The 14,254-nt window shown below is 54.5% G+C and overlaps 1 protein-coding gene across 1 annotated transcript; it reads left to right on the forward strand.

The window, feature by feature from the left end:
* Positions 1-80: 80 nt before the first annotated feature.
* XAB2 (XPA binding protein 2) lies at positions 81-13,744 on the forward strand. Its single transcript, XM_041764673.1, has 19 exons — positions 81-203; positions 5,901-6,049; positions 6,343-6,466; positions 6,705-6,902; positions 7,661-7,795; positions 7,880-8,044; positions 9,255-9,399; positions 9,729-9,880; positions 9,976-10,095; positions 10,228-10,359; positions 10,473-10,604; positions 10,696-10,809; positions 11,979-12,141; positions 12,221-12,411; positions 12,548-12,670; positions 12,753-12,924; positions 13,175-13,304; positions 13,422-13,531; positions 13,622-13,744. The coding sequence occupies exons 1-19, from the start codon at positions 153-155 to the stop codon at positions 13,681-13,683; spliced, it is 2,568 nt and encodes an 855-aa protein (XP_041620607.1). The 5' UTR covers positions 81-152; the 3' UTR covers positions 13,684-13,744.
* Positions 13,745-14,254: the final 510 nt, after the last annotated feature.

Consider the following 14,254-nt stretch of genomic DNA (forward strand, 5'->3'; position numbering starts at 1 on the left):
CCTGGCCCCTTCTAAGCGAAAGTCAACAAACGCGGTCCGCGGGTTGGAAAGGGCTCAACCAATAGGAAACAAGTCTGGCCCTGGGGGGGCGGGCCTTCAGGGGGAGGCGTCATGATAGCGCGACTCCTGCCCGTGCCTGGAGTCCCCGGAAAATGGTGGTGATGGCGCGTCTTTCCCGGCCCGAGCGGCCGGACCTAGTTTTCGTGAGTCCGCGGCGGGGCTGGGGGTGGCCGGTGTGGGGGCACCGACCTTGGATGCTTCCCGGGTTCGGGGCTTGGCCGCCTGGGGTGTCTGGACCAAAACTGTGTCCACCCGAGGGCGGGACGTGCGGACCAGGCTGGCCAGGAGCAAAGTTCTGGTGCCGGAGTCCAGGTGGTCCGAGTGAAGAGCTGCTGTCGAGGTTAAGGGCCAGGAGGCCCGGGCCTCGGGCGGGATGGGACTCGCGGGGAGAGGGGAGGATCGCCAGGCTAAATCTCGTAGAGGTCTGCGTCTGAAGTAAAGGCTAGTGACCCAAAGCCAGGGCTCTGGTTTCCGTGGTAAAGTCTTTGAATGTTTTGAGTAACAGCCTAGGTCTGGTACCGAGCGTTATCGTTTCTGGAGTACAGGGCTCGGTGTGTGGATTAGGAGAGCTCCGGAGTCGGATGTGGAGCTGCGGTCCACGGTCGGGCGATCGCCGGTGGGATCTTGAAGAGTCCGAGACTTGGTGTCTTGGCATCTGCAGCACAGGCATATATGTCCTTGGATTTCGTTTCACAGATATTGCAGGGTTGTTTTTTTTTCTTTTTGTTTTTTCTTTCTTTCTTTCTTTCTTTCTTTCTTTTTCTTTCTTTCTTTCTTTCTTGACAAATTGGAGATTTTGGGCAGCCCTGCATCAAGCAAGTGTGTTGGCACCTTTTACCAACAGCATTTGCTCAGTTCATGTCTCTGTGGCACGTTTTGGTAATTCTCACAGTATTTCAAACTTTTCTGTTACTTTGGGTTTGGGGGCACCAGGAGCCACGCCCATATAAAAGGGGAAGTTAATAAATGTTGTGGACTGTATTCAGGACTGCTTCCTGGGTTATTGCCCACCTCTGTCCTTGGGCCTCCCTTCTCCCCCAGACATAACAATATTGCAGTTAGACCAATTAGTACCCTTACAGTGGCCTCTAAGTGGTCAAGTGAAGGGAAGAGTCACACGTCTCTCACTTTATTTTTTTTTTAAGATTTTATTTATTTATTCATGAGAGACACACACACACAGAGAGAGAGAGAGAGAGAGAGAGAGAGGCAGAGACACGGAGGAAGAAGCAGGCTCCATGCAGGGAGCCCGACGCGGGACTCGATCCCAGGACTCCAGGATCACGCCCTGGGCTGAAGGAGGTGCTAAACCGCTGAGCCACCCAGGCTGCCCAGGTCTCACTTTATTTTTTTAAATTTTTTAAAATAAATTAATTTTTTATTGGTGTTCAATTTACCAACATACAGAATAACACCCAGTGCTCATCCCGTCAAGTGCCCCCCTCAGTGCCCGTCACCCATTCACCCCCACCCCCCGCCCTCCTCCCCTTCCACCACCCCTAGTTCGTTTCCCAGAGTTAGGAGTCTTTATGTTCTGTCTCCCTTTCTGATATTTCCCACACATTTCTTCTCCCTTCCCTTATATTCCCTTTCACTATTATTTATATTCCCCAAATGAATGAGAACATACACTGTTTGTCCTTCTCCGATTGACTTTTACTTCACTCAGCATAATACCCTCCAGTTCCACAGGTCTCACTTTAAATCACAAGCTAGGGCAGCGCGGGTGGCTCAGTGGTTTAACGCCACCTTTGCCCAGGGTGTTATCCTGGAGACCCAGGATCATCGAGTCCCACATCGGGCTCCCTGCATGGGGCCTGCTTCTCCCTCTGCCTGTGTCTCTGCCTCTCTCCCTGTGTGTCTCTCGTAAATAAATAAATAAAATCTTTAAAAATAAAAAATAGGGCACCCCCGGTGGCGCAGCAGTTTAGCGCCGCCTGCAGCCTGGGTCTGATCCTGGAGACCCAGGATCGAGTCCCGCTCAGGCTCCCTGCATGGAGCCCGCTTCTCCCTCTGCCTGTGTCTCTGCCTCTCAGTCTCTCTCTCTCTCTGAATAAATAAATTTAAAAAAATACTTATTAAAAAAAATATAAAAAATAAATCTGTCATCTTTCCGTAATCAATCAGTCAATCAATCAATCACAAGCTAGAAATGATTAAGCTTAATGAAGGCATGTTGCAAGCTGCGATAGGCCGAAAGCTAGGCCTCTTGCACCAAACAGCCAAGTGGTGAATGCAAAGGAAAAGCTCTTGAAGAAAATTAGAAGTGCTACTTCAGTGAAGATATGAATGATAAAAATGCGAAACAAACAGCCTTATTGCTGTTATAAGAGAAAGTTTTAGTGGTCTGGGTAGGAGATCAAACCAGCCACAACATCCCTGTAAGCCAGAGTCTAACTCAGAGCAAGTTGGTAACTCGTTGGTTCTACAAAGCCTGAGAGAGGTGAGGAAGCTGCAGGAGATGAGTTTGAAGCAAACAAAGGCTAGTTCATGAGGTTTAAGGAGAGAAGCCACCTTTATAACAAAAGCGTAAAGTGCAACTGCAAGTGCTGATGTAGAATCTGTAGCAAGCTGATTGAAGATTTAGTTAAGATAATTAATGCAGGGCAGCCTGGGTGGCTCAGTGGTTTAGCGCTGCCTTCAGCCCAGGGCATGATCTGGAGACCCAGGATGGAGTCCCACATCAGGCTCCCTGCATGGAGCCTGCTTCTCCCTCTGCCTGTGTCTCCCTCTCTCGCTGTGTCTCTCATGAATAAATAAATAAAATCTTTAAAAAAATAATTAATGAAGGTGATTACACAAAACAGACTTTAAAAACATTTTTTTAAAAATTATTTCTCACAACCTTGAGATCAAGAATCAAACGCCTAGGGATCCCTGGGTGGCGCAGCGGTTTGGCGCCTGCCTTTGGCCCAGGGCGCGATCCTGGAGACCCGGGATCGAATCCCACGTCGGGCTCCCGGGGCATGGAGCCTGCTTCTCCCTCTGCCTATGTCTCTCTGCCTCTCTCTCTCTCTCTGTGACTATCATAAATAAAAAAATAAATAAATAAAATAAAATTAAATTAAAAAAAAAATCAAACGCCTAACCGACCCTGCCACCCAGGCACCCCAAACAGACTTTTAATATAAGTGGAAAAGCCTTCTCTTGGAAGAAGATACCATCTAGGATGTTCATAGCCAGAGAGAAGTGAGTGCCTCGCTTCGGCACTTCAAAGTACAGGCTGACTGTATTGTCAGAGGCGAATGCAGCTGGTGACTTTAAGTTGAAGCCAGTGCTCATTTACCATTCTAAAAATCCCAGGGCCCTTAAGAATTACACTAAATCTGCTTTGTGCTGTATAAGTGGAACAACAAAGCTTGGAGGATGGCCCATCTGCTTACAACACTGTTTACTAGATATTTTGAGTCCAGTGTTGAGACCTGCTCAGGAAAAAAGGTTCCTTTCAAAATATGACTGTTTGTTGACAACGCACCTGGTCACCAGCAAGCTCTGGCAGAGATGTACAATGAGATTAATGTTGTTTTCCTGTCTTCTGACATAACATCCATTCTGCAGTCCACGGGCCAAAGAGTAATTTCAGTTTTCAAGTCTTATTATTTAATAAATACATCTTATAAGGTTATAGCAGCCAGCCATAGGTAGCGATTACTCCGATCTGGGAAAAGCAAATTGAAAATCTCCTGGGGGGATCCCTGGGTGGTGCAGCGGTTTGGCGCCTGCCTTTGGCCCAGGGCGCGATCCTGGAGACCCGGGATCGAATCCCACATCGGGCTCCCGGTGCATGGAGCCTGCTTCTCCCTCTGCCTATGTCTCTGCCTCTCTCTCTCTCTCTCTCTGTGACTATCATAAATTAAAAAAAAAAAAAAAAAAAAATCTCCTGGGAAGGATTCACCATTTAAGATACCATTAAGAACATTCTGATTCCTGAGAAGAGGTAAAAATATCAACATTAACATGGTTTTGGAAGAAATTGATCCCAACCCTCATGGCTGACTTCGAGGGGTTCCAGAGTTCATTGGAGGAAGTAACCACAGACGTGGTGAAGACAGCAAGAGAACCAGAATTAGAAGTGTAACCTACTCAGTCGGTTAAGCGTCTGCTTTCAGCTCAGGTCATGATCCCAGGGTCCTGGGATTGAGCCCCACTTCAGGCTCCCTGCTCAGCAGAGAGCCTGCTTCTCTCTCTCTCTCTCTCTCTCTCTCTCTCTCAAATAAATAAAATTCTTTAAAAAAAATTTTTTTTAAAGAACTGGAGCCTGAAGATGGGACTGTATTGCTATAATCTCATGATAAAATTGGAATGGAGGAGGAGTTGCTTCTTATGGATAAGGAAAGAAAGGGGTTTCTTGAGATGGAATCTACCAGTGAAGATGCCGTGAAGATTATTGAAATGAAACAAAGCTTTTAAAATACTACGTAAATTTATTTGACTAAGTGGCAGCAGGGTTTGAGAGGATTGATTCCAGTTTGGAAAGAAGTCCTACTGTGGGTAAAATGCTATCAAACCGAACCACATGACTTCAGAGAAGTCACTCATGAAGGGAAGATTCCATTGAAGTGGCAAATTTCATTTTGTCTTTTTTTTTTTTTTTTAAATTGCTCCAGCCACCCCATCCCCAAGCAGCCACTATTCCGATCAGTCAGCAGCCATCACCATGGAGGCAAGATCCTTCACCAGCAAAAAGATTACAATGCATTGAAAGCTCAGGTGGTGGTTAGCATTTTTTAGCAATAAAATATTTTTTTCATCGAGGTATGTCAGTTTTTTAGATATGATGCCACTGCACACTTAATAGACTACAGTATAGTGTGAATGTAACTTTTACATGCGCTAGGAAAGGAAAAAATTCATTTGACTTGTTGTATTGTGATACTTTATTGTGGTGGTCTGGAACCGAACCTGCGGTATCCGTGAGGTATGACTGTTGAAGTCTGGCCTCTTCACCAGGTTTTTGGTGTTTAGTATTGGTGAGGCTTGGTGTTGGTCCATGCCTTTCCCGAGATAAAGGTTTAGCTTCTGTTGACCCTGAAAATAAAACTGCTAGTAATTTTACCAGCAAAGCGGGCTTATTCAGGAGCAGCAGAGGAATTTTAAATCGGGATATGCAAGCTTTGGTAAAACCAGAGGCAAGTCTGGAGAACGAAGGAGAGGAATGTCACTTGACAGAAAAAGGAGTGAGCTAGCAAGGGCTCCTTTGAAGGAAAGTCTATGAGAAGAAGGTGATAGTTCAGGCAGTTTCTCATTGGCTTGGCTGTTGGCAGGCGAGGAGATAATCTTCCTGCTGGGGTAGAAAAGTAAGCTGCTTTCTGTTGGGGATGCAAAGTACCTGTCGTCCTTTGGGGTCTGCAGTTGACAGATGATAGAGCATGAGTGTTCCCACTTTGGGGCTTCCTGATTGCATTTCAAATGAGGTTTCTTTACTCATTTGTTAAGTTCTGGGACAGAGTTGAACTACGCTCTGGCTAGTGGGAGCCTAAGATGCCAAAGGCCTGGTGTTCAGGAAGAGGCATGTTGTGCGGAGTTACAGCTTGGGGTCCAGGTCCCAGCAAGGCCTGGCATTGGACCAGGGAGTCGAAGGAATCTGGTGATTTGGACTAGAGACTGGATGGCTTGATTTGGTGTCTGGGTGACAATTTCAAGTCTGGCCTAGAACCTTGATTGAGGAATCTGATGATCTGGGTCAGATCGTGGGCAGTAGAATTCTAAGGAGTAAAATCCAAGCCTGAGTCCTAGTATCTGGGTGTCTGTTGACCTGGCTCTGATGAACAGTGGGACCTGGACCTGGGACCATGCTCTGAGGGCAGGTCTCTGTTCTCCTCATTCCCTGGCTCCTGCAGGAAGAAGAGGACCTCCCCTATGAGGAGGAAATCATGCGGAACCAGTTCTCCGTCAAGTGCTGGCTTCGCTACATTGAGTTCAAGCAAGGTGCCCCGAAGCCCAGGCTCAATCAGCTGTATGAGCGGGCACTAAAGCTGCTGCCCTGCAGGTGGGAACCATTCCAGCTACCCCACCCACCCCAGCCCTCACCCCGGCTTATTCTGTCCTAACAGAACTGGCCAGGAGGTCTCAGGTGATTGCTGTTGTTCTGGCACTAAGCATCTGTCCCCTGACGGGTCAGCACACTTTCCCTGATGTCCCAGCCCTCCCCTGCCCATTGCTGAGACTTATCATCCTTCCCCAGGCCTCTTCTCCCAACAGTTGCTTTGTGGGGCAGGGCAAAGCATTCTAGGGGGCTGTAAAGCTGACCAGTCTTTGTCTGCCCCCTCCTGCATTCCCCAGCTACAAACTCTGGTACCGGTACCTAAAGGCACGTCGGGCACAGGTGAAGCATCGCTGTGTGACTGACCCCGCCTATGAAGATGTCAACAACTGCCATGAGAGGGCCTTTGTGTTCATGCATAAGGTGGGGAGGGCAGAGGCTGGGGGTGAGTGGGAGGTGCCCCCCCCCCCCCGTGGAAATGGACGAAGTTGGGGGATTGGAGTCTTGCTGCTGTTACATATTTGCGGTTGAGCTTGACTTAGTCCTGGGGTTGTGGGGGATTCTGGGTCTTGCTGCATTCTTGGCCATAGGACATCCAGTGTCTTTGTGGCTGGGCCATGGTGCCAGCAGCTCACAGCATGCCTCTCCCCCACACCTCCAGATGCCACGTCTGTGGCTAGACTATTGCCAATTCCTGATGGACCAGGGCCGCGTCACACACACCCGCCGTACGTTTGACCGTGCCCTCCGGGCGCTGCCCATTACACAGCACTCTCGCATCTGGCCCCTGTACCTGCGCTTCCTCCGCTCACATCCACTGCCTGAGACGGCTGTGCGGGGCTATCGGCGCTTTCTCAAAGTAAGCTTATGGGGGGCAAGGTGGGGCTGCAGATGGGCTGCTTCCTTGCGTCAAGAGGTCCCCAGAACTGGCTTGACAGACACTAGCCCCTGGCAGGATGTTACCTGACAGAAAGTGGGGAAAAGGCTTCCTGAGACAGGCTTTTGTCTGTGATTTGTTTATTCTCCACACAATTTGCTAGCATCTGCCGCAAGCCCAGTATTGAGACAGGTAGTGGGACAATGCGACAGAGACCATCTCTGCCCACATGAAGCTTTTGGTCTAACTGGACAGACAGGTGCCCCTGAGCTGACCACCTAAACCAGTAAAACTGCTACCACAGGAGGGTAGGTAATGTGAGACGAATGGCTGTGGGAGTATTTCCAGGTGGAAACAAGGTGCAGGTGATGTGCAGCTTTCTTAAACTTGTAGCAACTGTCATAACATTTTGAAACTCTTAACACAGTGCTCTCCGGCTGGGGGACTTGTGGTAAAAGCAGGGCCTGGAATGTACATTGTCGTCTAAGCCAGACCAGTCAGGGCTGGGCTTGGACCATTGGGGCCCAGACTGGATTGCTGGGGCCTAGGCTGGACCTGCAGGGCTGAAACCAGACCAGTGGGACCCAGGCTGGACAGGTGTGGCTAAGGCTGGGTTGGCCAGGCTCGATCTTGATCAGGACAGTGCGGGAGTGGCTGCCTTAGAGCTGCCGAGTGGGAGGGGGTGTAGTGGTATGGCTCCTCGGCCCCCCTGACTGCTAATGGGGCTGGTTACTGCGCAGCTCAGCCCTGAGAGTGCAGAGGAGTACATCGAGTACCTCAAATCCAGTGACCGGCTGGACGAAGCTGCGCAGCGCCTGGCCACCGTGGTGAATGATGAGCGTTTTGTGTCCAAGGCCGGCAAGTCCAACTACCAGGTGGGCCCGTGGGGAGGTGGGGGTGGGGCGGGAAGGCTTGCCCGCGAGGGCACAAGGCTAAGACCTGTCCTCCTGGCTCTGCAGCTGTGGCACGAGCTCTGTGACCTCATCTCCCAGAACCCAGACAAGGTGCAGTCACTCAACGTGGATGCCATCATCCGCGGAGGCCTCACTCGCTTCACTGACCAGCTAGGCAAGCTCTGGTGCTCGCTGGCTGACTACTACATCCGCAGTGGCCACTTCGAGAAGGTGTGCAGGCACGGGAGCCGATGAGGGGAGGGGGGTGGTCCCTCCAGTGCAGGGCATTCCGGGGGCACGTGTTGACAAGTGTGGGAGCAGACAACACATGCAGACGTGCTGTTGGTGCACACAGGTGCATGCCCTGCACACGTCTGCCTGCCTTCCTGAAGGTGAAGAGATGTGGTCCGGCCCTGCTGGCAAGCATGCCCACCTCAGGTTGGCCAGACCGGAGTTCTTCCTGGCTGTGTGGCCTTGGACCCGCTAAGCCTGGGTGTCCTCACTTGCAAAATGAGAGTAACAGTTCCCCTCACCTTAGAGGAATGTGATGCCGTGCAGGTGCTTGACACGAGGGCCACTCCTGAATTGTTAGTGTTACTGTCAGTGTCCGTGTTAGCTTGCTGGTCATCGGGCAATGTAATGGCAAGCCCGGGGGTCGAGGAGTGCTTGGGGCTCCAAGAGGTCCCCAGAGGGGCTGGCTGGGGCTGCTGGAGCCTTGGGGAAGTGGGAGCAGAAGGGAATAGAGCTGGAGTAGAGAGGGGGCTGGTGAAGGCCAAGGAGGGCCTGGCTGTGCCTGCTGAGGGGATCTGCCAGCCAGTGTGACGGGACAGAGGCAGGACCAGCTATGCATTTTGTACCCTGGAGCCACCACAGGCTGAGGCTCGTGGCCAGAGACCAGCCAGGAGACTGCTAGAGCCAGTGGCCAGATGGGGAGCAGTGGGGCATGACCAGCCAGGGATGGGTGGAAAGATGGGGCCCAGGCTTAGGCGGGGAGTGACTAGGAGAATATGAGCTTCAAAAGTGGCGTCTGGCAGGCAGGAGGGGTGCTCCACAGCACCTGTGGAGTCCTCCATGGCTGAGCTGAGGTTAGGGTCCCTGCAGGGTGCACCTGTAGGTGCTTGGGGTTGGTCACCTCATGAGTCTTAACTGGGTGTCAGGCACCTTGCATTTCCCTTGAGCCTCATTCACTCTCTGCAAGGGACTGTCACTGTCAGTTTACTGGGGAGGAGCTGGGGTCCCAGATCACTGCAGCGGGGCCAGGGCAGGGAATGGCTCCAGTCATGGCTCTGCTGAGTGTCACTGATCAGAGCGTGATGGAGCTGGGTGACCCCAGGTCTGGACTGCTGCCGGGGTGGTGCTGTTAGGTTCCCTGTGTTTCGGCAGGTGGGCATGTGTGCCTCCTCCTGCCAGCACGTTTCTTTCACTCTTCCTGTGCCCACAGGCTCGAGATGTGTATGAGGAGGCCATCCGGACCGTGATGACCGTGCGGGACTTCACCCAGGTGTTCGACAGCTATGCCCAGTTTGAGGAGAGCATGATTGCAGCCAAGATGGAGACAGCCTCAGAACTGGGGCGTGAGGAGGAAGGTGAGCTGCCAGGGCAGTCCTGGGCTGGTGAGGAGAGAAGACCAGGCAGGCTGGCAGGGTACAGAGGGTCCTGAGTGGCTGGGGCAGGGGAGAGGCATGTCTCCAGGTCACTTGGGGGCCAGCAGGGAGGAAGGCCGGCCGAGTGGCCAGTGCCGGTGGAACCTCAGTGAGTAACTAGGACTGGGGGTACACCTCTGGCCTCAGGTGTCCAGTGGGGTGATTCTGCAAAGGCCAGAGCACTCAGTGGGGGTTAGAGAGGGCGGAGGGGCAGAGGTGGCTGTGTGCCAAGGCCCTCACTTCTGCTCCCCGGCCCCCGTCTCGGAGCCCAGATGATGTGGACCTGGAGCTGCGCCTGGCCCGCTTCGAGCAGCTCATTGGCCGGCGGCCCCTGCTCCTCAACAGCGTCTTGCTGCGCCAGAACCCGCACCACGTACACGAGTGGCACAAGCGTGTGGCCCTGCACCAGGGGCGCCCCCGGGAGGTGTGTGATGGCCCCACCCCTTCAGCCGTGCAACCCTCCCCCCTCCATCTGTCAGGGCCCCGGTTGCCCAGCCTGACTCTGTTCCTCCCACCCAGATCATCAACACATACACAGAGGCTGTGCAGACGGTGGACCCTTTCAAGGCTACAGGCAAGCCCCACACACTGTGGGTCGCATTTGCCAAGTTTTATGAAGACAATGGGCAGCTGGACGATGTAAGTGCTGTGCCATTTGTGCATTTGTGTGCGTGTGTGTGTGTGTGTGTCTGTTCGAGAGCACAGATGCGTCCTTGGCCAGAGGAGGGGCAGGCAGGCAGGGTCTTAGCCTGCCCTCTCTCCACTCGGTAGGCCCGCATCATCCTGGAGAAGGCCACCAAGGTGAGCTTCAAACAGGTGGATGACCTGGCCAGCGTGTGGTGTGAGTGTGGCGAGCTGGAGCTCCGGCACGAAAACTACGATCAGGCCTTGCGGTTGCTGCGGGTAAACACAGCCCGGGTTTGGGGCAGGGTGGGGGGTGTGTGTGCACTGTGCTGTGTGGCTGGCCAGGCCCGGGAGTCCCTGAGCGCTCTCCCTCCGCTGCCGACTCCCCACAGAAGGCCACTGCACTGCCCGCCCGACGAGCCGAGTACTTCGATGGCTCGGAGCCTGTGCAAAACCGTGTGTACAAGTCACTGAAGGTGTGGTCGATGCTCGCCGACCTGGAGGAGAGCCTAGGCACCTTCCAGGTGAGCTGCATGGCCAAGGGCCTATGGCAGGGGGTAGGATGGGGCTGCAGACTCTGCCCAGGACATACTCCGACCCACCCCTGCCCCACAGTCCACCAAGGCTGTATACGACCGCATCCTGGACCTACGCATCGCCACACCCCAGATCGTCATCAACTATGCCATGTTCCTGGAGGAGCATAAGTACTTCGAGGAGAGCTTCAAGGTGAGGGGGGCTGATCCTGAGATCCCAGACAGCAGAGTCTCGTGTTTAGTGCCGCAGTCGCTGTGTTAGTGTGCTCTGGGTACCCTGAAGAAGTGTCACAGATCAGGGAGCCTCAACAATGTAGACACGTTGTCTTAGTCCTGGAGATTGGAAGTAGATCATGGGGTTGGCGGGGCTGGTTTTTCCTGAGGCACCTCTTCTTGGTGTGCCGATGGCCGTCTTCTCCCCTTGTCTTCCCACCGTCATCCTCGCGCGCGCGTGTGTGTGTTACTCTCCTCATAATGACTCCAGTCGTTGGGTTAGGGTCCATTGTAATGAGCTCACTTTCATTTCCTTTTTATTCTATTTTTTATAGAGGAGTTTATTTATTTGAGAGAGTGCACATAGGCAGGGCAGGCAGAGGGAGAAGCAGGTTCCCCACTGAGCAGAGAGCCCAAAGGGGGCTCCATCCCAGGACCCTGGGATCATGACCTCTGAGCCAAAGGCAGATGCTTGACAGACTGAACCACCCAGGGCCTCCACCTTCATTTCCTTTTTGAAGACCTCATCTCTACGTACAATTCCATTCTGAGGTCCTGAGGTTATGGCTTCAATGGCGTAGAAGCCTGAGTCTAGCTTCTGTGTGTATGGGGGAGGGGGGGCTGGTGTGGGTATGTGCAGGCTGCCCCTGCTCTGCCACTCAGGCTGTGGGTTGCAGGTCTGTGCACATGCACATGTTGTGAGGCCCTCGCTGCTTGGGCAGCTTTGGTGACGTGTGATACGGATACAGATGGCGAGGTTGTACGCAGCATACACACGTGCCACCTCTTGCCTGAGTAATGCAGGCCGTGCCTCTTGGCCCTGGCATGTGAGCCTCCTCACAGGGCTCTGGGCTCCAGTATCTGCAGAGCTGAGGGTCCCCTCTCCTCCACCCCTCCCCAACTCCGGACTCCCACCTCTTTTGCCCATAACATCACCTCCTGGTGTTGGTAAGTCCTCGTCCTGCCCTGTCACCGGGAGCCTAAGGGAGGCATATAGACGCTTTTGACTGTGCTGTGATTATAGGGAAGGGTGAGTAGGAAAGAGGCCACCTTGGTCAGCTCAGGAGAGAAGTGGGCAAGCTCCTGGCACTCTGAGCACCAGGTGTTCTTGCTGTGCATCCCCACACACAACTCCCTCTCTCGGGGCAGGCGTATGAGCGTGGCATCTCATTGTTCAAGTGGCCCAACGTGTCTGACATCTGGAGCACCTACCTGACCAAATTCATCGCCCGCTATGGGGGCCGCAAGCTGGAGCGAGCACGGGACCTCTTTGAACAGGCGCTGGACGGCTGCCCTCCCAAATACGCAAAGAGTAAGACGGGCAGGGCGGGTGAGGGGAGGGACGTTTGGGGCCAGGCACCAGCCTCTGACCCGCTCTCCTCCCATCACAGCATTGTACCTGCTGTACGCACAGCTGGAGGAGGAGTGGGGCTTGGCCCGGCACGCCATGGCCGTGTATGAGCGTGCCACCAGGGCCGTGGAGCCCGCGCAGCAGTATGACATGTTCAACATCTACATCAAGCGTGCAGCTGAGATCTATGGAGTTACCCACACCCGCGGCATCTACCAGAAGGCCATCGAGGTGCCCTGTGGGGGCAGATGGGGGTGGCTAGAGGATCGGAGCGTGCCTGTGCAAGGGAACTCAGACGGGGCGTACTGGAGTCCCTGAGTGTGGAGGCCCCACTGACGCCCACCTCCTCTACCCCGCCCCCATGCAGGTGCTGTCAGACGAGCATGCCCGGGAGATGTGCTTGCGGTTCGCAGACATGGAGTGCAGGCTTGGCGAGATTGACCGTGCGCGTGCCATCTACAGCTTCTGCTCCCAGATCTGCGACCCCAGGGTAGGGGAAGCACCTGGTGAGTGGGCAGTGGGAGGCTGCACAGGCCAGCCAGCTCATGCACAGGCTCCCTCACACTCCACAGACCACTGGCGCTTTCTGGCAAACGTGGAAGGACTTCGAGGTCCGGCACGGCAACGAGGACACCATCCGGGAGATGCTGCGGATCCGCCGCAGCGTGCAGGCCACATACAACACTCAGGTCAATTTCATGGCCTCCCAGATGCTGAAGGTGTCAGGCAGCGCCACGGGCACCGGTGAGCAGCTGCAGGCTACCCCTCACCCCGGCCAGGCCTTAACGGTAGGCCTGGCCTCTGCCCTCTGCCCAGCCTGACCTTCCGGTCTGGGAGCATTGGGGTCCACCTCTGTCTCCCCCACTGGAGACTGGGAACTCCTCGAGGGCTGGGTCCTCACACAGGTTGGGGCACTCAGAGCAAGGTGGGCCCAGGGGCTGTAGGGAGGGTAGGACCCACTTATGGTGTCTGACCCGCATGTTCCCCACCCCAGTGTCGGACCTGGCCCCCGGGCAGAGTGGCATGGATGACATGAAGCTTCTGGAACAACGGGCAGAGCAGCTGGCAGCTGAAGCTGAGCGGGATCAGCCCTCACGGGCCCAGAGCAAGATCCTGTTTGTGAGGTAAGGGGGCACAGCAGGAGCCTAGGAGAGGGAGTGAGGTGGCACTTCAAGAGGGGAGGTGCCAGGAAGGCCGAGCAGTGGGACCCCCCTCCGTTATCCCTGACCTGCCCCCCACAGGAGCGATGCCTCCCGGGAGGAGCTGGCTGAGCTGGCGCAGCAAGCCAACCCCGAGGAGATTGAGCTGGGCGAGGATGAGGATGAGGATGAGATGGACCTGGAGCCCAACGGTAAGGGACCAGCTGGACAGGCAGGGTGGTTCGGAGGTGGCCGGGGCAGGACCTCCTCCTGGAGTGACCGTGTCCTCCCCCCTCCCCCAGAGGTGCGGCTGGAGCAGCAGAGTGTGCCGGCCGCCGTGTTCGGGAGCCTGAAAGAGGACTGACGTGACCCCTGATGGCCCTTGTGCCCTACCCCCCCATCCTCCAATACAGCCTGTATTTGTATGTCACCGTCTGAGCCTTCTTCCTGCTGTCCAGGTGCCTGTAGGGACTGTGTGCTCTGTAGTGCTCTGGCCTTGGGCCCAGTCCCCGTTCCCTGCACCCCCCCACCCCAGCCCCAGATTGGCTGGCGCAGGAGGTGGGACTGTTGGGCTCCAGGCCAGGACACATGCCCCACCCTCACCCCGCAGAGCCAGTTCTGGACTCAGAGGCCAGTCTCTGCCACCTGAGGCCTCTTGGTTGGCCTGGCCCCCGACTGCCCAGTCTTGCCAGCCCTTCCCCACAGAAGCAGGTGGATACACTCAGCCTCTGCTCTCCAGACTGTTTCTTCCTGAGCCAGGGTGCTGACCTCCTTCCAAGGGAAGGCAGGTCAGCGAGCTTAGCAAGGTACTCCTCATCCTGGACAGCAGCCAGGAGCTAGACCTCAGCCCTGGGCCAGGGCGTGGTCGTTAGGCCTAAGCTCTGGGAAGCCATTAGCGGGCTCTAAACTATTAAGGGATTTTAAGCATCATGGGA

This window comes from Vulpes lagopus, chromosome 7, assembly GCF_018345385.1.
Source record: "Vulpes lagopus strain Blue_001 chromosome 7, ASM1834538v1, whole genome shotgun sequence".
Taxonomy (NCBI): domain Eukaryota; kingdom Metazoa; phylum Chordata; class Mammalia; order Carnivora; family Canidae; genus Vulpes; species Vulpes lagopus.